Source organism: Sturnira hondurensis, unplaced genomic scaffold, assembly GCF_014824575.4.
Source record: "Sturnira hondurensis isolate 20B ecotype Veracruz unplaced genomic scaffold, ASM1482457v3 Scaffold0011291, whole genome shotgun sequence".
Lineage (NCBI taxonomy): Eukaryota > Metazoa > Chordata > Mammalia > Chiroptera > Phyllostomidae > Sturnira > Sturnira hondurensis.
In genome coordinates, this window is record NW_028083922.1 from 5,003,964 (window position 1) to 5,028,104 (window position 24,141).

At 38.7% G+C, this 24,141-nt stretch overlaps 1 protein-coding gene across 1 annotated transcript in view; it reads left to right on the plus strand.

Annotated features, from left to right (window-relative positions):
* MTM1 (myotubularin 1) overlaps positions 1-24,141 on the plus strand; it is a 132,974-nt gene that overhangs the window by 49,492 nt on the left and 59,341 nt on the right. Inside the window, exons 3-4 of the mRNA XM_037059767.1 lie at positions 13,519-13,635; positions 16,839-16,940. Coding sequence (XP_036915662.1) covers positions 13,519-13,635; positions 16,839-16,940 — 219 coding nt within the window. The remainder of the gene's footprint in view (positions 1-13,518; positions 13,636-16,838; positions 16,941-24,141) is intronic.

The window sequence follows — 24,141 nt, forward strand, 5'->3', positions numbered from 1 at the left end:
TGTTTGTTTTACATCAATGAGGTCACAAAATATACACAATCATGTCACAGCACCATGGTTTAAATAATTTCCTCAGTTCATCATCAATGACAGCATAAAATGGAACAGGTGTATGTGTGACTGGTCAACAAGCCTAAAGTCTCAGAAGTGAAGGCACCATAACACTTGTATTAATTCTAAATTTTTTACGATTTTCCACTACATCAGCACAAAAATATCTCAATATGTCCCAATTTGACCCTTAGGAGCTATACAGTATGAGTCTAATCCCTGCTCTACAGAAGGCACTTCAAATATTCCAAGGTACCTCTGTCACGTCTCCCTTTGTCTTCTCTTCTTCACAGGAAAGACCAACATTTATTTCAATCATTGCTCATACTGCAGGCCCTCCACTAGCCTGGTTCCCTTTGTCTGAACTCTCTCTAGTTTGTCAGTTTCCTTCTTAAAATATATGGCATCTGGATTTGAACACGACACTTCAGAAAAAACTGCCATCTCATTTTGTTTAGCTGTTATACTTTTCTTAATTCAGCCTACAGGTCTATTAATTTTGTAATTAATCATGTCCTATTACTGGATCAAATAAGCTTAGACCCCAATTAAGACAACCCCTTCCATCCTTTACTGATAAAACTGTAAATGTCATTTATCCTAAACTTCCTATTATTAGTTTTAGTTCAAAATCCTAGCCAATTAAAACTGCTTTCAACTCCAATTCTGTCATCTAGAACGATGGGTAGTTTGGTGTTTTTCACGTATTGGACACACACACTTTTAGGTGCTCATTTGCACCGCATTAAAAACAGTGGAGACAAAGGGCCTACACTACAAGATGTGAACAATCACCTTTCCTGGTTGGGATCAAACCTTTAATTCACAGTCTATAACTCCATCTAAGCGCACCACCACATTTTGGTCCATGTTTCTTTGTCAGGGCCTGTCATATGCCTTGATTTAACTAAGACAATGAGAATAACACTCCAAATGCTTGCTTTCCTTTCTAGGTTAAATGATTAATTCTACAATTGCCGCCAATTGTCCCCAAGGGTTGACATCCAGCTCATTGGTCTGTTAATTTCCAGACTCCTTCCGCATTCTGGAAGATGAGGAACATTTGTTCAGCTCCAAACTTACTTAGAAGCTGGAATAGAGTCACATAAATGAAATACCCAATCTCAGGACCCTGTGGGTCTATGAGCACTATAGAAGTGGACTCCTACAACTAAGGCCAACAAGAGTAATAATCAGCATTCTTCAGACCTTGGACACAATACTGAACATTAAAAAAATCAAGAGGCAAACTAATCTAGATTAGAACTGTCCTGAAGAAACTGCAGGGTAAAAGCAATAAAACAAAAGTGAGCTATCCCCAACAGTCTCAACGCCTCCTGTATATAAGTTACTGTTGGGCTCTCTCATGTATACCCTGGACCTATTTACTACCCTTTAGTCCATCTCATCAAAATAAAGCTGTCCCTTCAGGCCAGCCTGAGCAATGACAACCCACCATATCTACCACAGGTCCTTTCACGACAGCCACAGCAGCTACTCACTCCTTCTCTCCCTTCTGGAGAACATTGTCTCCATCTCATTGTTTTACCAATGGAACATTCTTTGAAATGCTGTGGCAAGCATTTCATGGCTGTGAGATGAAAAGGTAGAGACACTGGGCCACACCGTAGTCAGCTTAGTTCTAAACTACTACCTCCTGTTTTGTAATTGAACAGTTGGAAAGTTCTAGAGCAATGGGTCTGAACTAGGTGTTCACATCAGCATCCTACTCTGCAATGTTTTAAAAATTACAACTGTGCCTGGACCACATGACTGAAAGTTCTGATACAATACATCTAAGACATACGGTATTTGTTTTTTAGACAAAGGGGAAGGGAGGGAGAAAGAGAGGGAGAGAAACATCAACGTGTGGTTGCCTCTCATGTGCCCTCTACTGGGGACCTGGCCCACAACCCAGGCGGGTGCCTTGACTGGCAATCAAACTGGGGACCCTTTGGTTTGCAGGCTGGCTCAATCCACTGAGTCACACCAGCCAGGGCAGGCATGTGGTATTTTTAAGTTCCACAGGTGGTTTTCCTAGGTGCTTTTGCTAAAGGACCACTGTTTTACACCTAATTTCTCCAAACTAGCAGATGGGTACAATTACCAACCCCTTCCCACTATTATGAGAGACAAAACTTCTTATTTTTTGATATATTCTATTCCTATATATACAGGTGTTAGTATTAAATAAGCTTTGCATAAGCCAAAAATTAAGAATTGAGAAGCAAATATATCCCCCATGTTAATCTGATCCATAGTCAATCTTGTAAGGTAGAAGAGAAACAGTTTAGCATTATCTTTAGCAGTTAGGGTCATCTTTATGGTCTTAGATTCTACTTACCATTTCCAAACTTCTTAAATAAAGACGATAATTTGTGATGTAAACTCTTCCCTTAATGGGGCCATTGAAAGGACATATGTAAATAACTTCTTTGTCTATTAAGATAAAAAAAGTACCCTAAAATAATGGAAATATATACCAAGATACACAACAAATGGTACTAATTTATTATCAACTCTTTGGCTAAGAATAACTACAATAAAAAATCACTGAAAAGACTGAAAGTAAGCACTGGCAATGTTTCTACATTACCATGCTAGGTCCAGTGGGGCCCCTGAGAACTAGTGGGGCCACAAGTCACCTCCAGTGGTGTTCCCTGAGCTTGCCCACAATGTCACTACTTGTGGCAAGGTGCTAACAGCTGGAAAGCAGAAGTGAATGAGGGTTTTGCTGCTGCTACCTACAGCAGGTCATAAAGGTAACTACTGAGCTACTTAAAGCAGAGGATGTGCAGTTCCCATAGGACAGTCTCATGGACTTACCACCAGATAGGATTTGAGATTTACCAACCTCTAATCACACAAAAATTGTGATGCTTTTAATAAATGAATACCAGGAGTAGAGATATTTCTATAGTCTACTTTTTTCTCTTTTAATGGTCCAGATGAGAGTTTAGCTTGATTTCAGATATTTAAATAATATACAACAGATGGCCAAGAGACTAGTACATCTTTGGTAGAATCAAACATAAGGAGAAACTAAATTAGGAGAGTTAAGTTATTATAAAAAAGTAAAGGTCCTTCCTTTTTCTTCTATGGATGTCCTTCAATGTGTTAATGACTTTTAATTTTTTTAAAACAAGTTTGCAATCCCTTTCTCCTCAGGTGATAAATGAAAAATACCCAGTAAGGCTACCTCATGCTAATTGAGTTACTACATGCCAGTTAAGGTTCTGGCACTGATATAGAGCACCAAAATTTCACATATGAAGATCACCAAAAGTAACCTATCCTCTTTTCTCTTATCCAGAAATTGAAATAGTTTTAAGAATAGAATCATGCTTGCAAATCTGTGGATATGAAATAGTTTCTCCTGGTTCATAGCTAACTAATTCACAAAGGCACCATATTTATGACCTTAATCTAATCAGTACCACGCCTTATCCATTTAAGCTAAACAACCAAAATCTTAGTCAATAAACCAAAACATTTTCTGAAACAATGGTAACTGTACCACCACCAATTATATGGGAATCTGAGAGGGCATCAACCCTTAGGTAAAATGTGAAAGCCCACATTACTGGCTCTTGGCTTAGAAGCTGTCAGATGCTTCTTTATTCTTAAACTAGAATAATCCGGTCCTTCCAAAGTAGATACTTACCTCTTAATATAAATTTATAATAAAAAAGTAAGTCAACAATCAAATTGTTACATAAATACTACTAACATCAGTTATCTGACAAATGAAACATATAAACCATTAAGGTCTATATTTCAAAGATAATACTGAGACTTAAAGCATACATTATAGACTAGAAAACCTTAATATCATTTTGTTCTTATAACCTCACACCTTTGAAAGCTTATCACTACAATAAGTAACTTTCATAAGATAGTTCACATTTTTTCTAAAAGAATTCTGTCTTTGGTACACAGAAAAACAAAATTATGCTGGAGAGCATGAAGCTCTTGAAAGAACTCTTTGATCAAGAAAGTAATGCACAGAGTTCGCTCTATATTAACACTTTTAAACAAAACTAGACTATTTGTCTAAATTTGACTTCTACAAATCATGAGGAATAGAAGCCACTTGACCCTGCTGGGCTTCCCATCAATTTACGCTAATCCTAACCTCATAGGATCCTTACCAGTAATGTGAGTTTCTCCTGGAAGTCGAGGAACAGCCTCACTGAGATCGCGATTGACTGCATCCCTGGAAGTCTGGAAACAAAAGAGTGATGTCAGAAGTAATGACATTACATTTGCCCACATTTTAAGCAACTTGGAACATAACAGACCAGAAATGCACTTTTCAAATGAGAAATATTTACCATTATAGAACATTGGCAAGGAAAGTTCAAACTAAAAAATACAACTTGCCCTCGTAATTGATTAGCTCTAATAATTGTTACGTCTGCAAGTAATACCAACACATTTTTTGATGAAAAGTAAACTTTATTAAGTGTTTATTATGTACCACATCCTGGGGGTTTTAAATATATTTTATTGATTATGCCATTACAGTTGTTCCATTTTTCCCCTTTGCTCCCCTCCACCTGGTGCCCCCATTCTCTCCAACAATGCCCTCTTAGCTCATACCCATGGGTCATGGATATAAGTTCCTTGGTTTCTCCATTTCCTATACTGCTCTTAACATCAGCCCATTTCTATTAAAACTACATATTTGTATTCCTTAATCCCTGCACCTTCCCCCCATTCTCCTCCTTACGCCTCCCAGCTGACAAACCTCTAAATGATCTAAATATCTATGATTCTGTTTCTGTTCTGCTTGTTTGCTTAGCTGGATTTTTAGATTCAATTGTTCATAATTTTGGCTTTCTTTCTATGTTTCTTTTTTAAAATTTTATTTTATTATTGTTCAAGTACAGTTGTTCATAATTTTGAATTTGTCATTTTAACCTTTGTAATTTTTTATTCTTCAACTACAGCTCTCTCAATTTTCCACCCCCTTCACTCCCCCCACCCAACCCATCCCCACCTCCCACCCTTGATCCTACTCCCCTTAACCTGTCCACGTGTCCTTTCTACTTTATCTTTGACAGCCATTCTCATTGGCTTCTTTCCTTCCCATTATCCATCCCACATCTCCTCTGGTTACTGTCAGTTTGTTCTTACTTTCAATGTCTCTGGTTATATTTTGCTTGCTTCTTTGTTTGGTTGATTAGGTTCCACTTATAGGTGAAATCATATGGTATTTGTCCCTCACTGACTGGCTTATTACACTTAGCATAATGCTCTCCAGTTCCATCCATGCTGTTGCAAATGGTAGGAGCTACTTTCTTTCTGCTGCATAGCACTGAATTAGGTAAACGTACCAGTTTTCTGCTCCACTCATTTACTGATGGGCACGTAGGTTGTTTCCAGCACTTCGCTATCATAAATTGTGCTGCTGTGAACATTGGGGTGCAAATACAGTTTTCTGTCTTTTACTCCCATCCCAGCCCACCCTCCCAGTGCTCCCCACCTCCCTTAGTTTTTGTCCATATGTCCTTTATACTAGTTCCTGTAAACCCTTCCCCTTTTCCCTTGAAATTCCCTCCCCTCTCCCCTCTGGTCCTCATCAGCCTGTTCTCTACTTCAGTGTCTTTGGTTATATTTTGCTTGTTTGTTTTGTTTAGGTTCCTGTTAAAGGTGAGATCATACGGCATTTGTCTTTCAGTGCCTGCCTTATCTCACTCAGCATAATGCTTTCCAGCTCCATCCATGCTGTTGCAAAGGGTAGTAGCTCCTTCTTTCTTTCTGTTGCATAGAATTCCATTGTGTAAATGTACCATAGTTTTTAAATCCATTCATTGATGGGCACCTAGGTTGCTTCCAACTCTTGGCTATTGTAAATTGTGCTGCTATGAACATTGGGTTGCATAGGTTCTTTTGGATTGGTGTTTCAGGGTTCTTAGGATATAATCCTTTGGAGATGAAACACTTTTCCAAGGTATCATTTGCAAATATATTTTCCCATATGGTTGGTTCTCTTTCTATTTTAATGCTGTTTTCTTACAGCTGTGCAGAAGGTTTTATTTTAATGAGATCCCATTTGTTTATTTGTTCCTTTATGTCCCTGGCTCTAGGGGATATATCAGTGAAAATGTTGCTGTGTGGGATATCTGAGATTTTCCTGCCTGGGTGTTCCTCTAGGACTTTTATGGTGCTATCTCACACACACACACACACACACACACACACACACACACACGTGTGTGTGTGTGTCTTTTATCCACCTTGAATTTATTTTTGTGTATGGTGTAAGTTAGTGACCGAGTTTCATTTTTTTTGCGTGTAGCTGTTCAGATCTCTCAGCACTGTTTGTTGAAAAGGCTATTTTTACTCCATTTTATGCTTCTTTCCCTTTGTTGAATATCAATTGACCATAGAGACTTGGGTTTATCTGGGCTCTCTGTTCTGTCCTACTGAACTATGTGTCTGTTCTTATGCCAGTACCAGACTGTTTTGATTAACGTGGCCTTGTAATAGCTTCATATTCAGTATTGTGATCCCTCCTCCTTTGTTCTTTCTCAAAATTGCTGTGGCAACTTGGGGTTGTTTATGGTTCCATACAAATTTTTGAAATGTTTGTTCTATATCTGTGAAATATGTTAGTGGTATTTAAATAGGGATTACGTTGCCATGTATAAATTGCTTTGTGTAGTAAAGATATTTTAATATGTTAATTGTTCCAATCCGTGAACACGGTATGTGCTTCCACTTATTTGTGTCTTCCTTAATTTCTTTCTTCAGTGTTGTGAAGTTTTCTGAGTACAGGTCTTTCACCTCCTTGGTAAGGTTTATTCCTAGGTGCTTTATTTTTCTTTTTGCTATAGCAAGTGGGATTTTTCCCCCAGATTTCTCTTTCTGATATTTCTGTACAAAAATGCCTTCAATTCCTGAATATTGACTTTGAATCCTGCTGTTTGCCAAATTTGTTTATTAGGTCGAGTAGTTTTCTTGGTGGAGTCTGTAGGGTTTTCTACATACACTATCATATCATCTGCAAACAGTGACAGTTTTACTTCCTCCTTTCCCATTTGGATGCTTTTCATTTCTTTTCCTTGTTTGATTGCTGTGGCTAGGACTTTCAATGCTATGTTGAATAGAAGTGGTAGACGTGGACACTGTTGTCTTCTTCCTAATCTTAGTGGGAAAGCTTTTAATGTTTGTCTGTTGAGTCTGATGTTGGCTGTAGGTTTCTCCTATATGGCCTTTATCATGTTGAGGATGCTCCCTCTACTCTCACTTTGTAGAGTGTTTTTATCATAAATGGGTGCTGTACCTTATCAAATGCTTTTCCCACATCTGTTGCTATGATCATGATCATGTGATTTTTGTCTTTCCTTTTGTTCATGTGATATATTACATTTATTGGTTTGCAAATAATGTACCATCCTTGTGTCCCTGGGATGAACCCCACTTGGTCACGATATATGATCATTTTGCTGTACTGCTGGATGTGTTTGCCAATATTTAGTTGAGGATTTTAGCATCTATGTTCATCAGCAATATTGGCCTTTAGTTTTCTTTCTCTGCTGTGTCTTTATCTGGATTTGGGACTAGGTTGATGGTAGCTTCATAGAAAAGGTTGGGAGTCTTTCCTTTTCTTGGATTTTTTGGAATAGTTTGAGAAGGATATGGGTTAGCTGTTCCTTAAATGTTTTGTAAAATTCTCCTCTGAAACCATCCTGTCCAGGGCTTCAGTGTGTTGGGAGTTCTTTTTTTTATTACTTTTTGACTTTGTTAGCTGTTATTGGTCTGTTCAGGCTTTCTGTTGCTGCCTCTTTCAGTTTTAGGAGATTATATTTTTCTAGAAATTTGTTCATTTCTTCCAGGTTTTCAAATTTGTTGGCATATAGTTGTTCTTAGTAATTTCTTACAGTCTGTTGTATTTCTGTGGTGTCAGTTGTTATCTCTTTTCTTTTATTTGTGATTTGTTTATTTGGTCTTCTTAACCCTATTTCTCTTTTCTCCTTTTGTCTCTTGTGGAGCCTTAATACCCTGTTACTCTTGTGGTTTTTACATTTGTGGTTTTCATTGTCTCCTCCCCTGCTGCCTACCCTACAGACCTGCTCCAGTCTCTTTATTTTAAAATACCTTCTTGCATCCCTTCTACGCCCTAATACTACTCCCCTTCTTCCCCTTCTTTGTCAGACTTGTTTTAAAAAATTGTTTGCACATGCTGCTTCCACTTTCAATCTGTTAGCTCCTTTACTTCTTGTAGTCTTTGTTCTCTATTGAAAGTACTCTTTTACTGCTCAGTTCTAGTGGTCTTGGTTGATTCCTCAATTTTTTAATTTCTGTGCTGCTGTGGGTATTGTTGATTAGCACTTCTTTCCTTTGTAATTTTCTCCATGCATTCTTGACTCTTCTAATTTTTTCTGCCTCTTGCCTTTATTGCATTTTGTTTTTTCCCTTCATACATTCTTACTTCCCCAGAGTTCCGTCCTTAGCCTCTCTTGTCAGTTGCTTTCCAATTCCATATCTCCAGTAGCGATTTTTCATCTTCTATTCAGCCCCTGATGGGTGTCAAGCCCTGTGCCAGGTGCTAGGCTGTAGTTGTGCATACAGCAGACACAGTCTCTTCCTTGTAAAGCTCTAGTTCTGATGGGACTGACAGATGTTAATTGGATATCATACCAGTATTGTAACAACAAGCTGTGTTAAGTGGTACAGCTTGTTGGGAGTAGTACAGAGGCACAACAGTTTAAGAAGCCTGCAAAATTGTTCTGAGAAAATAATGTTTGAACCCATAGTCTAAAGAATGAGTAGGAGTTACCTCGATCTGGGCAGTGGCTGGTTTGGAAAGAATAAGCTTAGAAAACAGCATGTGAGAGGCCCTGAAACCAAAAGGATCGTGAAAAATGACAGGGCTGTATTGGGGTCCAGGAGAGCAGTGAGATGTAAGTTGGAAAGGTGGGCATGATCAGAAGCCCTAGCCCTCATACACTCTCCTAAGGGCTTAGGTGTTTAGAGGTGAACAATGAGAAGTTTCAGAAGTGGTTTAAATAGAGGAATGATAGCCTCAAATTTACTTTTGTGAAAGATCACCCAGGCTGTTGTGTGGAGGGCAGGTTGTAAGTGGAATAATAGCTACAAAGAGACCACTGTGCTTGATCTAGTGATCTAGTGAAATTGCTGTGAGAGGTGGAGAGAGGTTAACAGATTTGAGTTTGATTTAAGAAGTTAACATGAGAAATTGGATTAAGAATAATGGAGGGGGGAAAAGGATGGGGGATGACAAGGATGACTCCTATGTTTCCAGCTTTGGTAACTGGATAGATGGAATGCCAGCCACAGAGATAGGAAGGTGTAGTTTGGAGACAGAAACATCACTTGTTTATTTTTGGACATTTTGAGTTTGAGGAGCCTTTGGGATCTCTTTGAGTTCTGTATTTTCAGCTGCCTCTTGGATATCTGTTCTTCAATAATTTATCATAACCTCAAGCCCAGTGTGTCTAAAATTGACAATGTTAATCTTCCTCCAAAACCTCCTTGTATGTTCTTCACATCTCTTGGTGGAACCACCATTGTCCCAGAAAGTTGAGTCTAATTCTGAGTCATTTTGATTCTTCCCCAGTGGCTCATACCCTTCTTTTGCTTTCCACCCTAGTCACTCTCCACTTTTAGAACCTCATAGCCTCTCACTTGCACTAAAACATTAGCCTCCAGGATTCCAAGGAATACATGTAGCCCTCTCCACCTATTTAGACACTTAGAGGTACAGAGGCACAGAATTTTAGCCCTGTACACCCATTCATGGAGAGGACTCAGAGCTTCTACATGAATCTTCATAAACCATCATTCTTTCATTGAATTCCTCTTCTCAAAAATGCATTCCATGAAACACAGTCACCCTGATCCAAGCCCTAGGGTACTCCTCTGTAAAATTCTTCTGCCACCTTATCTTAAACCTGGGCCTCCTTCTAAAAATATATAAAATCCCCATGCTTTTCCACGTATGTAGCTGATGTCACTGTTACCTGTTTATGGAAGGCTAATCCCTAACTGCTCTTATTCTATTTTTTAAGGATCATCTTTAATGTCACTGTCACCACAGAGTCTTTATATGACCTCGTTGATAGGAAAACATCTTGCTCTTCTATGACTTCTAGTTCCGCTTTGTCTGAACATTTTTTAAATGGCTTTTGGCACTTGCACCCTACCATTGTGGCTATTTGGGTACGTGTATCTTAGTTATCTCCCAGACTAGGCCTTGAACTCCCTGGGGGCAGTGTCTGCATCTTATTTAATCTCTGTGGTCACTAGGGAACAGGACAGTTTCTGTTACTCAGTATACACTTAAAAGAGAGATAGTAAATGAATGCGTCTTTATAGATTGTTACATTTACTGCTCAACTATTTTAGATACTCAGAGGCCATAGGCACAGACTTTTATGATAGAATGTACCTTTGAGAATTCTTAAGTATTTAATGATGTTTAGATAGTGACAACTTACTTTTTCTAGATAGGGAAGCTAATTTTCCTATTCCCGGATCTTCCAATTTGGCCTGCTGGGTTATCTGACTTTGAACCTGTCATTCAGGGAGAACATGGGCTGTAGCCTCATTAGCCTGCGGGTGCCCTTCATCAGGAGCTGGCTGGTTCTTCTCAGTGTGCCATTTTCTGTTTTCTGTTGGTCAGGGCAATCAGAGTTATAGAATGTCCTCTATACAGGGACAAAGAACAGCAAGGACTCATCTAACTTTTAACTCTTCTGCTTTGTTTGTATTCTTGCTTCCATGTTGTTATAGTATCAGATTTTTATTTAGTGTCTACTCTAGCATTTTTAGGTATAAGCTGGGCATTTAGGAATGCAGTTGAACAGATACTTATAAATCTCAGTATAATCTAAGCATAGTAACAGACTGCTTGATATATGTTTTTAATAACTAGATTGTATTAAGAAGTAAATACATTATAATATGCAGCTGTGTATGTGCACAGTCACTGAGTACTGTCTTTTTTTTCTAGGGATTTAGATTTCAGTCACATAGTGAGGTGTCTTATCCCATGAAGAGCTAAAAAAATGCTTCCTTATAGGTACAAACAGAAAGACCTGTAACAGCATGCCAGAGCATATTGAGCCACTGTCATTGCATAACACAGCTATGTCTTCCAAATACTAAGGAATCCTTTGCTATAATGATAACTTCCATTGTTTTCTAGCTACTGTGTGACAGGCACCACACCAAGTAATATAAGTCCATTATCTCTAATCATCCCTACTTTACAGGTAAATGTGGCCAAGAGATGCACTAACTTGCTAAAAGCATTCGGCTAATAAATGTCAAAACTCAGATTTCAACCATTTTTGTCTAACTTGAGAGCTTGTACTCTTTTCTCTGCATCATAATAACCATACTCTTATGCTGTTTAAACTTTTTATTTTAACCTAATTATGAACTTTCAGGAACTTTGATATATAGTACAACAAGGTCCTGTGTATGCCTTACCCAGCTTCTGTAATAACTGTACCGCCTTATCAAAACCAGGAAGTCGAGTGGTACAATACAGTTACATCAGTTTTTTTCATGCTCTCATTTTTATATGTTTTTGCATACAATTCTATCACATTTAACCCAATGTATAAATTTATATAACTACCACCAATAGTAAAGATATGCAACTGTTCTGTCAACACAAACCAACTTCCTCATCCTGTCCCTTCGCAGTCACACACTCCTTCTCTTCAATCCCTGGTAACACTTCTTTCTTCTCCATCTCTACAGTTTTGTCATTTCAAGAATGCTATAAATGGAATTATATAGCACATGACCTTTTGAGATTGGCTTTATCCACTCAGCATGATGCCCTTAAGATTTTTCCAGGTGATTGCATGTATCCATAGCTCCTTCATCCTTGTAGCTGAGTAGCATTCCATGGCACGGGTGCCTCCAGTCTTATACTTTCTGAATTTCTGGAATGCCTGCGAACTGTTTTACATTTTATGAGGAAAGACTTAATTTTTTTTAATATTGTGTTTTAAGGAGAAGGATTTAAAGTAAAAGAAAAAACTTAATTTTATTTGTATCCCCCGAAAGGATATCTTTTAAAGAACAAAAGTTTAATAAGCACTTTTTAACTGTCTCCTTTATTATCAAAGTCATCTAACAATGTTAAAGAAAATAGTTGACTTAAAACATTGTATAGCCTTTCCTATCTTTGACCATATGAATATATATTTTACATTGTTGTAGTCACAGTATATTACGTATGCTTCTTCCTTCCATTTAAATTTATTTGTCCATGTCCCATAATTATTTTAGTAGCTGCATGCTAATTCCATCAAGTTGATTAACTCTAATTTTCTGTACCCTGATATTCACTTCTGGCTCCCTTGAGCATCTTCACACATACAGCTTTTACTTCTGATGTGCAATACCTATAATATAAGTTCTTAGGAGTGCAGTTACAGAGTCAAAAGTGTAGGACTATTTTTATGACTCTTTTGATGTATGTTCCCAGACCTCATCTTGGATTTCAACCCTTCATCATGTTTACTAAGCCGGTTACTAAAGGTTTTTAATGCCTTGGTTGCTGCATCTACAAATGGGAATACTTTGCTTATATCAGAATGGCTGTGAGAATAAAATGATGTGATGCATGCCAAGCCCCTGTTGCAGTAGCTGGCACAGATAAGGAATTCTGTATGTGGCAGCTGCTGTTATCTTGTAGCAAGGATTGCAGAATGACTTCGCTGATGTGATTTCATCATGACAGCAATCTCATAGATGGATCCTTTGCAGTCAGCATTGGATAAGAAATGATGGAGAAGCATTGCTATATATTCAGGTCCTTCTGCTTTGTGAAATGCTCTCATGCCTAAGATAGACACGACTTCTGGGTGCTTGGTTCTAGTGGGGGAATACAGACATGGAAATTCGTGGTAACAAGATAGAGTGAAGTAAGTGGTGCAACAGCAGTCTGAATCAAGTGTTTTAGAACCTCAGAGGAAGAAGTGATCAGTACTGTGTCATCTAATTTGAAAGCAAGGCTTTGTGAGAGGTGATGTATGCTGAACTGAGATTTAAGCCACAGGAAGAATATTGGTAGTAGGGAAAGATAGGTCAACCTAGGCAAAGGGAACACCATGCACAAAGCACATAGGCCTGATTGTAGCTGAAATATTTGAAGAACGGCTAAGACATTCACTTAGTTGGAACACAGAATGCCATGGGATAGAAGCCTGTAGAGACAGGCTGGAAGCAATGATGCCCTTGAGAATTTTATCCACTCAGCACAATGCCCTTAAGATGTTTCCAGGTGATTGCTGCATAAGTGATTCTTTTAATGCTTGCTCTTTCATGTGTGATCTACATTATATCATATTTTTTATTACAAAAAATAGTGAAAGGGCAAAGGTCAAAACACCCTGAAAGCGTATGGTTGTTTTAAATTTGTTTTCAATGTTTTAATTATACCGACAGAAATACTGACTTTTGTATTTTTGTCCATTACAGGATTCTGCTCCAATACTTGATGTTCCTCTGGGAGTGATCTCAAGAATTGAAAAAATGGGAGGCGCAACAAGTAGAGGAGAGAATTCCTATGGTCTAGATATTACTTGTAAAGTAAGAGATTCAGTACTTTCTTATGTGAAAATAAAAAGGCACTTTGGTGTTGAATAATAGGTAAAAGTTAAGTGGGTTAAAAAAAAATCAAAGACCCTTGTTCTTCCCTCATGATCAAGCTTTCCAAACTAGGGAAATGATCCCATAAAAGGGACCCACTGTTGTCACCAAGTGTGAGGACTTGAATTGGTTATTTTGATAGCTTGATTGCACAGGAAGAAAACTTTATAAGTAAAATTTCACGTTTAGTTTTTGCCCAAGTCTGCCTCTAGTGTCCCCTTAATGTTATGTGTTACCAACTAGATTCCTCCACACTGTGAAAAGAAGGAGACGTACAGGAGATTATGCCCTCTGTTTTTTTTGGTTTTTTTTTTCTATGCCCTCTGTTAACAGGATATGTTCTTACCTCTAACAGCCTTTCTAACTTTTTCATGGACACTTTTCGGAGGTGGTGGCTTAATATTGTGTTTTGGCATGGTGGTTGGCTGAGCTTTAGTAATAATAAAATTTAATCAGTTGTAATGGTAGTCATCTATTGAGCATCCATGTCGGTCCAAACACATGCCAGGTGATTTGCATTCAGTACTCAGGGCAAACTTCTGAGATGGACAGTGGTATCTCTATTTCATAGTTGGGAAATCTAAGGATAAAAAGAGTTAGGTAACTTAGCTAAGATTACCCAACAAATGACAAAGTTGGGATCCAAATACAGTAAGATAATCCTTTTGCAAACAACAAACTAAACCCTCTGTGAAGAAAGCTTATTTTCAAGGTATTATCGCAACACCATAATCTGTAGAAAAATGCCAATCCTAGAAAGAGCTAGATGGGTGTGGAGGTCATCTGTTTCAGTGGATCTTACATTTAGATGTGCGTGGGGTAAACCGAAAACTTCTTTAAATTGTAGATCTTCGGGTTCTACCCCAAATCCTACTGTAATCTCGGAATTTGGGGTCTCGGAATGCTGGTACTCTTTGAAGTGTCTCTCTTGACTCTTAACCCATCAAATCTAGTGTACAAGAGTCAGCAATTTTTTTCCATAAAGGGCCAGATAGCACATATTTTAGGCTTTGTGGGCCAATAACATCTCCATCATGTGTACAGCTCTGTGTTTTGTTTTGTTTTTTTAACCTTTTAAAATATAAAAAACATTCTTAGGTTGAAGACCACAAAGACTGACCTGGGCTGAAGTTTGGTGACTCTGGGCCAGTCCTTCATTCTATGGATGGGAAAATGAAGCTTCTGCTAAACAGAATTACTTGTATTGGGTTGCCCAAGGAGCTGGTAGAAGAGCCACAATGAAAACCCAAGTCTCCTTTCCCTAGTCTCATTCACTGTGACTTCTTAAAACCATCTCAAACCAACCTCTTATAGTTTTGTTTGGATTATTAATACAATGCAGTATTTTTGTCTCTGAATTATAAAAGATCAAGACTACTACACTCTATCAAAAACCAAACGATTATGTCATGTTTGGACTTGAACTAAAATTCTCCATTGCTCCCCACCTTACCCTTTTTTTGTTTTTGTTTTAGTTTTAATCCAAGCTACCTTTTACCTTATCCATGATTCCAGCTACAGTCTACCCTTCAAGGCCTAAAAATACGTGGATTTACTTTTAAGGAGAATTTTTGCATTTCGCATAAGAGGATCCATGGGAGTACAGTGTTATATTGCAGATATTACATTACTCAAGGGGAAATGGGTTGCTATTTTGATGATTTTGAAGTGACTTTAATTGTAATAGAATTTTAACAAATTCTGTTTGTTGCCTTATCAGTAGGAAAAACTTAAATATGAATCACTCAAAGTTAATAAGAAAAAGCACATTATTATCCTTTGACTGTTTATTATAGGAACAAAGGGCTAGGAACACCTCAGCAGGTGTAATTCTCAAATATTACATCCATATTTCTTGAAATTAGCATTGAATTCAAAGACAATAGCCACACACAACTAATATTCCAGTTTTCTTGGACTATGTTGTGAAACAGTTTTTGGATTTTATTCAGTTAAATGCTTTTAAAAATAAAAGCACAAAATCCTGGCATTGGCAAGGCCCAGTAGAAGCCATCTGCATATGGAATGATCAACCATGGGTCATTCATTAGCATTCTTAGAGTCTGGTTCTTTATACTTCCTTTGCCGCCATTTGCATTTTGGGTTTTAGATGGCAATGCCTTTGCTGGTCCTTCACATCGAACACTTAGAATATTTTAAGAGTGCTCTCAAGATAATAAATTAAAAAGCACCTTGAAAAATATGGAGGTTGTGACATCTAAAAGAGCAGGGACTGGATCTGTCTCACTCCTGAGTCTCTGTATCCCTGGGGTCCAGTATAGCGCTTTTTTTTAAAATTGAAGATGTGTTGCGCAATGTAACATTCTTAGTGCCGTGATTAAGAGACAGAACTGTAGCTTTGAAAATGAGATAGAACATTAGTTTGATATATAATACAAATTGATATTTAAGGGAGCTTATTTTGTTTAGGTTTGATTTAAAGGAAGATTTTCCTGCTTATTAAAAAGATAGGTAACAGAAGCTACCCTTAAAATATGGTTTTGATCAATAATTTGTTATTCCTGGAAGTGTAGTCACTCCTAATATGGGACACTTTAACGTGGTTATATAGAACTATGAAAATAAAAGTGTATAGTAAAAATGTTGTACATTACAACATTTTAAATGTTGTATGACAGCTTAAAATGCCAAGCATTTCCTCATTTTTAAAAATAAGACTTTAAAATCATGAGGGGTGAGGCAAAGAGCTTCTGTATTTTAATGACATGTTTGACAAATTTGAGGTTATATTTGATAGCAGATATATATTTGAAAAGTTCTATGAATAAAATATACTTTTATCATTAAAAATACCCCAGAAACCAGTTAAAGTAAATAGGCACAGTAGATGATATATAAGGCAAGACTTCATTTATATTTTTATCAAATGAATTTTAGCTCTGTCTTCTCTTTAGCACTAGTTGCTTTGTTTTTATATTCATAAGTACAATGTGAGTATTTTTAGGAGTTTTTTTAACTGAATATTTCAAAATATCATGCCACACAAAGTAAGTTTCTTAGTAATCTAGATGAATTGCCCTTTCAGGTAAGTGAATCTTCCACTTCCTTAGTTGAATAGAAGATTTTTAGCTAACAAATGTGACTATATTTGGAGACTGATCTGTCAAATTTCCTGCCCCCAGGACATGAGAAACCTGAGGTTTGCACTGAAACAAGAAGGCCACAGCAGAAGAGATATGTTTGAGATCCTCACAAGATACGCCTTTCCCCTGGCCCATAGTCTGGTAAATTCTAGGGTTCTCAGTGTTGGAAGTTTCTTGGGTGTTTCCTCTTTCACATACTGTCTGTGCTGCACTTCCCAGTGTGATGTGTATGCAAGGATGTTTCTTAAAGATGATTGAACCATTCCCAGAGGGGAGCAGGCCTGCTGGTCTGTGTGGAGGTCTCACCCCAGGTGCCTGCAGTGCAGGCCTCAAGATGCGTTGGAGGCCCCAGTGAGCCTGGGAGCTTCACCTGCAGCCACCTGTGCTCTTACACCCCTGGGTGTGTTCTCGGTCTTGGCCAGCTCGCTGTAAAAGCATAAGGTTGTGAAGTGGGCCATGCCAACCTTAGTGCTGTGAAGTCACATGCCAGAGGTTGTTGGCTCTCAACTTGGGAGCTAACAAGTGATGCATGTCAGGCTTTTGTGGCGCCAGTTATAAATGGGAACAAGTCTGAGCCTAAATGCCATTTAAGCAAGCACACTTCTAAAATTCAGATACTTTGTACAGGTATTGCAGGCAGTTGTTGAATAAGGCAGGTTTATTTATTTTTTTAAGGAATAACACTTTAAATGCCATTTGATAGTGTTTAGTGTATATTTGGCAGGACATATGTATCTGCATTTACTTATAATCTATAACTTCATCTATAACAAGACTTGGACTGTGTATACCTAGAACTTTTCCTTCCTGTTCACCAAACTGAGTAATCCAACTTTGTTTTACTACATGATTGAAATAAAGCCTTCTGTGCATCTTGCTCTTAAAATAACCTTTGCATTCTGCCTTAGTTTTGCCCTTTTTTCCTGTCATGCCTTGTTCACAAATTCTTACCCCTCTCCTCTTCTGCTTGACTCTAAACAAATGTGGAGGCAAATACTTTCTAAGGGGTAAGAAAGGAAATTTTACACACACACACATATACACACACATACACACATGCCTTTATTTTTAGTGTAGGATAAATATGTTGTTGACTACACTGAAGGTGACAAATGAGATCATTAAGTAGAAGAGCTGCTTTGTAATGTAGCCCTTCTTCCTATAGCTGTCTTTTAATTAATAAACTAATTTGCAATAAATGCCTCAGACTTTTTTCTAGCAAGAAAAAGCCTTCTCTCTTCCCAATTTTCATTAACACTTGTTTCAGTCAAAGGAAATCCATGGTTGACAAAAAGGACAATTACAGAGAGACTACAGAGGCTTAGAAGGATATGAAGTACTCATCGTGAGTCATATATTGATTATAGATTCATATGTAATGATTAAACACAATTATAGAGTTGAATACATTTTCACCTTTTTCTCAGTTTTTGATTATATGTGATTTAAAAGATATTTCAATATTAAATATTTTTAACTCTTAGGGTAAAAAGCTTAATGGTTTGAATTAAGCTTTGAATTATTATAAAAGTGAGAATGTAGGTCTAACCCGTGAAAATTCAGTTAGGGAAAGTGTTCTGTCTTGGGTTTTACATATTCGGCCCTAAATTATCAGAAATTTAAAGACTGATTCATGTAAGTTTGAAGAAACTGAGGCCCCAGTCCATATACAAGATCTTGCTCCATCACCCCTACCCTCTCTCTGGCATCTTCTGCCTCTCTTAGCGTTGACTCCCCTAAAAAAGTCAAGTATTAGGCCAGCTTTCCCCAAAACTACTGTTCTATCTCTCACTTCAATTCGGTCTTCTGGAAAGAATATTCTGGGCTTATTTGCAGTTTATTCATTCCTCCAACCCATTCCTCTGTCCACCTTTATTGGAGGTACCTTCTTGCAACTCCTGACCTTTTCCTGGTCAAATCCAGTGTCTCACTTCAATCTTAATTCTGTTGTCTTCCAGGCATTCAACCATTTTGAGCACCTGTTTGCAAGTTTTGGTTTCTGTGTTCCTCTACTATCCTGTCTATTCCTTTTCAGTTCCCACTGATTCTGTGTTTTCCTTGAATGTAAACATCTTATCAGTGGTCCCCTGTCAGCCCTCTTCTCATGTTACTTTCTTTGCTTTGATGGTTTCATTTAGTCCCATAGCTTAAGTTGCCATTGCTGTATGGGTGATTTCTAAATCTAACCTTGATATTCACCTTAAGTAAATTTAATAAGCCTAACTCTCAAGCATCTTCCTCTGGAAGTTCATGAGGATCACAAGCTCATTGTCTCCCTAACCTTTTCCCAGTTCAATAGACCTACTCTTTACTCTACATGTCCCTCAATTTGGATGATCCTCAGTTGCTCAAGTTTGAGAACTTGAAGTCAACTTTCTTATTCTTTCCCTGTCTTTCCTCTCATAAGGAGTGATCATGTCATTCTGTGTCCCACACCCCACAAAAAAATTCTCAGGGATTTCTCATGATTTATACCCTATGCACCAACCACACAGAACCACTCTATGCTCCTCTAGTATACATAGAAGTTTCTCGACTTAGAGACTTTGGTTTTCTTGTCCCCTTCACGTACACTCCTCTTGTCTCTTTAAAGCCCATCTTCCATCATTTTGTTCAGTCCTAGGTCCTTTTCCCACATTTTGTGTATTCCCATGATGCTAGTTCATCTCACCTCTCACTTGTTAGACACGGCAGGTCCTTCTATCAGAGCACTTATCTCCGTTTGCCTTATATAATAATTATGTACCAATATCCCATCCTTCCTTATCAAGCTGGGGATCAGGCTTTTTTTAATCTCTCTAACCTCAGCATAATAACTTCTACATGGGAGTTGTATAATGATAGTTTTCTTACTGATCCTGGGTTTAGTAGGAAATGAAGGGTAAATCCATTATAGGAAAACAGATGGGATGGATTTCAAGAAATTATGGATCTAGCACCAAAGCCAGGTTGCTGTCTTTGGAGTGGTCCATGGAGGGTTTGATTTCTTAAATCTATGATACTTTACTTTCTTTCTTTTTTTTTTTTTTTTGTATCTGTGCTAGGAATCCCTAGTTCTTCCTTTAGGAAGTCAATAAAGTGACAAACTGGAAAAACAAATATGAATTGCTCATACAAAGTGTTGGAACAGTAAATTCTGTAAGTTTTAGCCACTAAAAGTAATCTTTAAAAAAGTTAAACTATACACCAAAACAATACAAGATACAGGTTAAAAATAGACCAGCTACTGACACAGCTTTTAAAATATCAGTCCCTAGTATTTAAGTCAACGTGTGTAACTGTTTCATAAATTGATTTCATTTCAAAGCACTGTTTTGGGTGGTATTGGGGGAGCAGTGATGGCAGGTGAGGAGTACTACAGGATGAATAATACTTAGTCCTATTCAGGGATGCGGCAGAAGTGATGACAAGCATGTATGGCCCCAATATAGGAGAGTGCACATTTGGCACTATAAGAGAAATGCAGTGGAAGTCCATTGAATACCACATCCAACCCAGACTGAAAAAGCCTGCATGGAATTGATAGTCATTTAGGTTGGGCCTTCAAGGTTGGTTATCATTTCCATTGGGTGGGGATCATAGAGGAAGTGGAATTTCAGGCAGAGGTAAGACTCTGACCCTTGACATAGGCGGAGGGAAGGCTGGGAGCATTGCAAAGTGTTTATGGGGATAGCCAGTGATGTTTGGCTAGAGTATGGGGGAAAAGAGATCTGGGGCCATCCAGCAGAAGTCCTTGGCAGGGTAAGGAGTTTGTACAATGGGAAATAGCAGAGACCACTAAAGGTTGTCAAATAAGTGATAAGACAAAATACAACATCGTGAAGAATAAATGGGAGACAAGAGCTCCTGACACAAGGAAGGGGAAGTCAGAGGGCCAGTTAAGAGATCCAGAGTGCTAAACTAGTACACTGGTGGTCTGAAGGCCACATCTAGACTGAAAAGCAGATGTGTGTGTGTGTGCACACATGTGAACACGTGTGTGTTCAGGGTTGCTTCTCATTTCATTGCTTTTATCTAGACCACACTCTTCAGGTTCTTTTCTCATCTCTCTAATCATTGTCATTCACTTTTCTGGCTCCTTTCCCATCTTCACTCCCTATAAACTGCAGAGGGCCAAAGGCAGAAAGAAGTTTAAGGTGATCGTGATCATGCAATTCTGTGGAGGGCTGAAGACACGAGAGGATCAGGAAGAGTCATTTAGATTTTATGATTACAAGCTCTCTGGAAATCTTAACTGAATTGCTTGAGGTTGGGACTTTTTCCTTTCTATCTCCATTGCCTACGACAGAGTCTGGCATATACTTGTTGAACTTTTTTAAAAATATATTTTATTGATTATGCCATTACAGTTGTCCTATTCCCCCCTTCATTCCCCTCCACCCTGCACACCCCTCCCCCACCATTTCCCCCCTTTAGTTTATGTCCATGTGTCACAAGTTCTTTAGATTCTATGTTTCCCATACTATTCTTGCCCTCCCCCTGTCTATTTTCTACCTACCCTCTATGCTGCTTATTCTTTGTACCTTCTCCTCCCTTCTCCTCCTCCCACTCCCCTGTTGCTACCCCTCCATGTGATCTCCATTTCTGTGCTTCTGTTCCTGTTTTAGCTGTCTGCTTAGTTTGCTTTTGTTTTAGGTGTGGTTGTTAATAACTGTGAGTTTGCTGCCCTTTCACTGTTCATATTTTTATCTTCTTTTTCTTAGATAAGTTCTTTTAACATTCCATATAATAAGGGCTTGGTGATGATGAACTTCTTCAACTTGACCTTATCTGAGAAGCACTTTATCTGTCCTTCCATTCTAAATGAAAGCTTTGCTAGATAGAGCACAATTGGATATAGGTCTTTGGATTTCATGACTTGGAATAGGTCTTTCCAGCCCCTTCTTGCCTGTAAGGTCTCTTTTGAGAAATCAGCTGACAGTCTGATGGGAAGTCCTTTGTAGGTGACTGTCCCCTTATCTCTTGCTTCTTCTAGAATTCTCTCCTTCATTTTAATCTTGGGTAATGTAATTATGATGTGCCTTGGTGTGTTCCTTCTTGGGTCCACCTTCTTTGGGACTCTCTGAGCTTCCTGGACTTCCTGGAAGTCTATTTCCTTTGCCAGATTGAGGAAGTTCTCCTTTATTATTCGTTCAAATAAGTTTTCCACTTGTGGCTATTTCTCTTCCCCTTCTGGTACCCCTATAATTCGGATGTTGGAACGTTTAAAGATATCCTGGAGGTTCCTAAGCCTCTCCTCATTTTCTTGTATTCTTGTTTCTTCCTTCTTTTCTGTTTGGTCATTTTTGTCTTCCTTCTGGTCTACTCCCTTGATTTGAGTCCCAGTTTCCTTTCCATCACTATTGTTTTTCTGTGTATTTCCCTTCATTTCACTTAGTTTAGCCTTCATTTGTTCATCTAATTTGTGAGTAAAATCAACCAGTTCTGTGAACACCCTGATCACCAGTATTTTGAACTGTGCATCTGATAGCTTGGCTATCTCTTGGTCACTTAGAACTATTGGCTCTGGGGCTTTGAGCTGTTCTTCTTGAGCCATAATGTTTTGGTCTGTTCATGCCTGTTATGTATGGAGGGTGGAGCCTTAGGTGTTCATCAGGGCAGGACAACCCAGTGGCTGGGTTGTAACACTGTATGTGGGGGCGGGGTCATAGAGGGGCAATGGTGCTTGTTCCACACTCTCTCTCGGACTTCAGTCCTCTCTGCTGCTTCCTGCAGGCAAACCAGGCCCCCTGGTACCGGCTCCTGGGTGTGTGGGCCTGTGCGTCTTCCAGAACCCTGTGGATCTCTCTAACAAACTCTCCTGTGAGGCTGGGAGCTTCTCCTGGCACCTGGACCCCAAAAGTTTTTCCAATTGGTGCTTTTAGGCTTTAATTCCCGTCACTGGGGTGCTAGCCTGCGTGGTCTGTCTCACTGCTCACTCCTTCGCCTGGTTTATCTTCACACAAATGTGTGACCGTGGTCAGCCAGCCTCCTTGCACCCTCATTGGGTCTGCTCGTTGCCCCCCCCCACGCCTGGGATCTACCAACCACTGCCTGCACACCTGGGTCAGTCCTGCCTATCTTTCCTGCTCAACCCGCTCTGCCAGCCACTGATTCCGCCCCTCTTACCAGTCTGGCTGAATGGTTTGTTGTTGTTGGACTTCCATACAGTTCAATTTTCTGAGTTTTGGTTGCATTTTTGTTCCTAAAACTTTGTTGTCTTTAAACTTGGTTATGGAGGATGCACAGTGTTTTTACCTACGCCTCCATCTTGGCTGGAAGTCTCTTGATGAACTTTTTTGAATCAAGGAAAACGTCCTGAGTGTAGGGGACAGAAGCCAGCTTGTTGGGGTTTTTTGTTCACAGGCCAGCACTCAATGTACTGAGCCACACTAGCTAGGGCTGTGGGGGGTTTAAGGGAGAATAGATAGTGCTTTTTAAAAAAGTAATGGTAGCAGCCAGGTTGAGGGAAGAAGTGGTTTCCTAGAATCTGAGAGAGGTGAATGGATATATTTGTGGGCATGACTTTTCAAGACAAGAAAGAGAAGGGATCCATTCTTGAGCAGGACCCTGGAGAAGGATGGGGGCATGGGATTAAACCCAGTTTGTAGGGCAGTTTGGGAAAGAAGGGACAACTGTTCTTCTGAGACAGGAAGGAAAGAGAAGTTTCCAACTGCCACAGTAGGGAATTAGAGAGTATGCCAAAAAGGGATTTCCTGGAAGTATAGTCTAAGCCTGATTGCATTGAAAAATACAAAGGGCCCTCCTTGGAAAATATCACTTTGTTAATCTTATTGAAACTGTTCAGTCAGTTGCAGGTTATCTCAGTGACTTTTACTGGCATTTGAAGTCAGAAGTAAACTTGTTCTGTGGGTTGCAAACCCAGCAGTGGGGTGAATAGAGTATGAGTATCCTTTTTTCTTTCAGACCATTCCTTTGGCTCTCTCTTGCCTCCTTCTCTGTTAGTATTTTCACCACTCAGTGTGTTCATATAGGGATTTAAACTTCTAATTGAATTTGAGCAGCTTAGCCACACGGAGTTGACCCTAAACTATTAACTTGATTGTTTTTTATTGTCAATCCAGTATAAGTTGACTGTTGTTTAGATAACATTTTCTACTGCAAGTAAAGGATTTATTTTCTTGTTTTATTTTTGCTTTGCTTTTCAAGATGCTTTGTAACTCAATACTAGTTCTGGGTAAATGATACATTTTTATGATAAGAAATATGGCAATGCTTGTGATATGATGGTAATTTTTTTAATGGCAGGAACAGAGCCTGATGGCACTACAAAAAAAAATAAAGAGTTTGATTGTTAGGGTGGTTTGATCAATGCCAGAGTTCCTCCTTTATTGATTTCCTT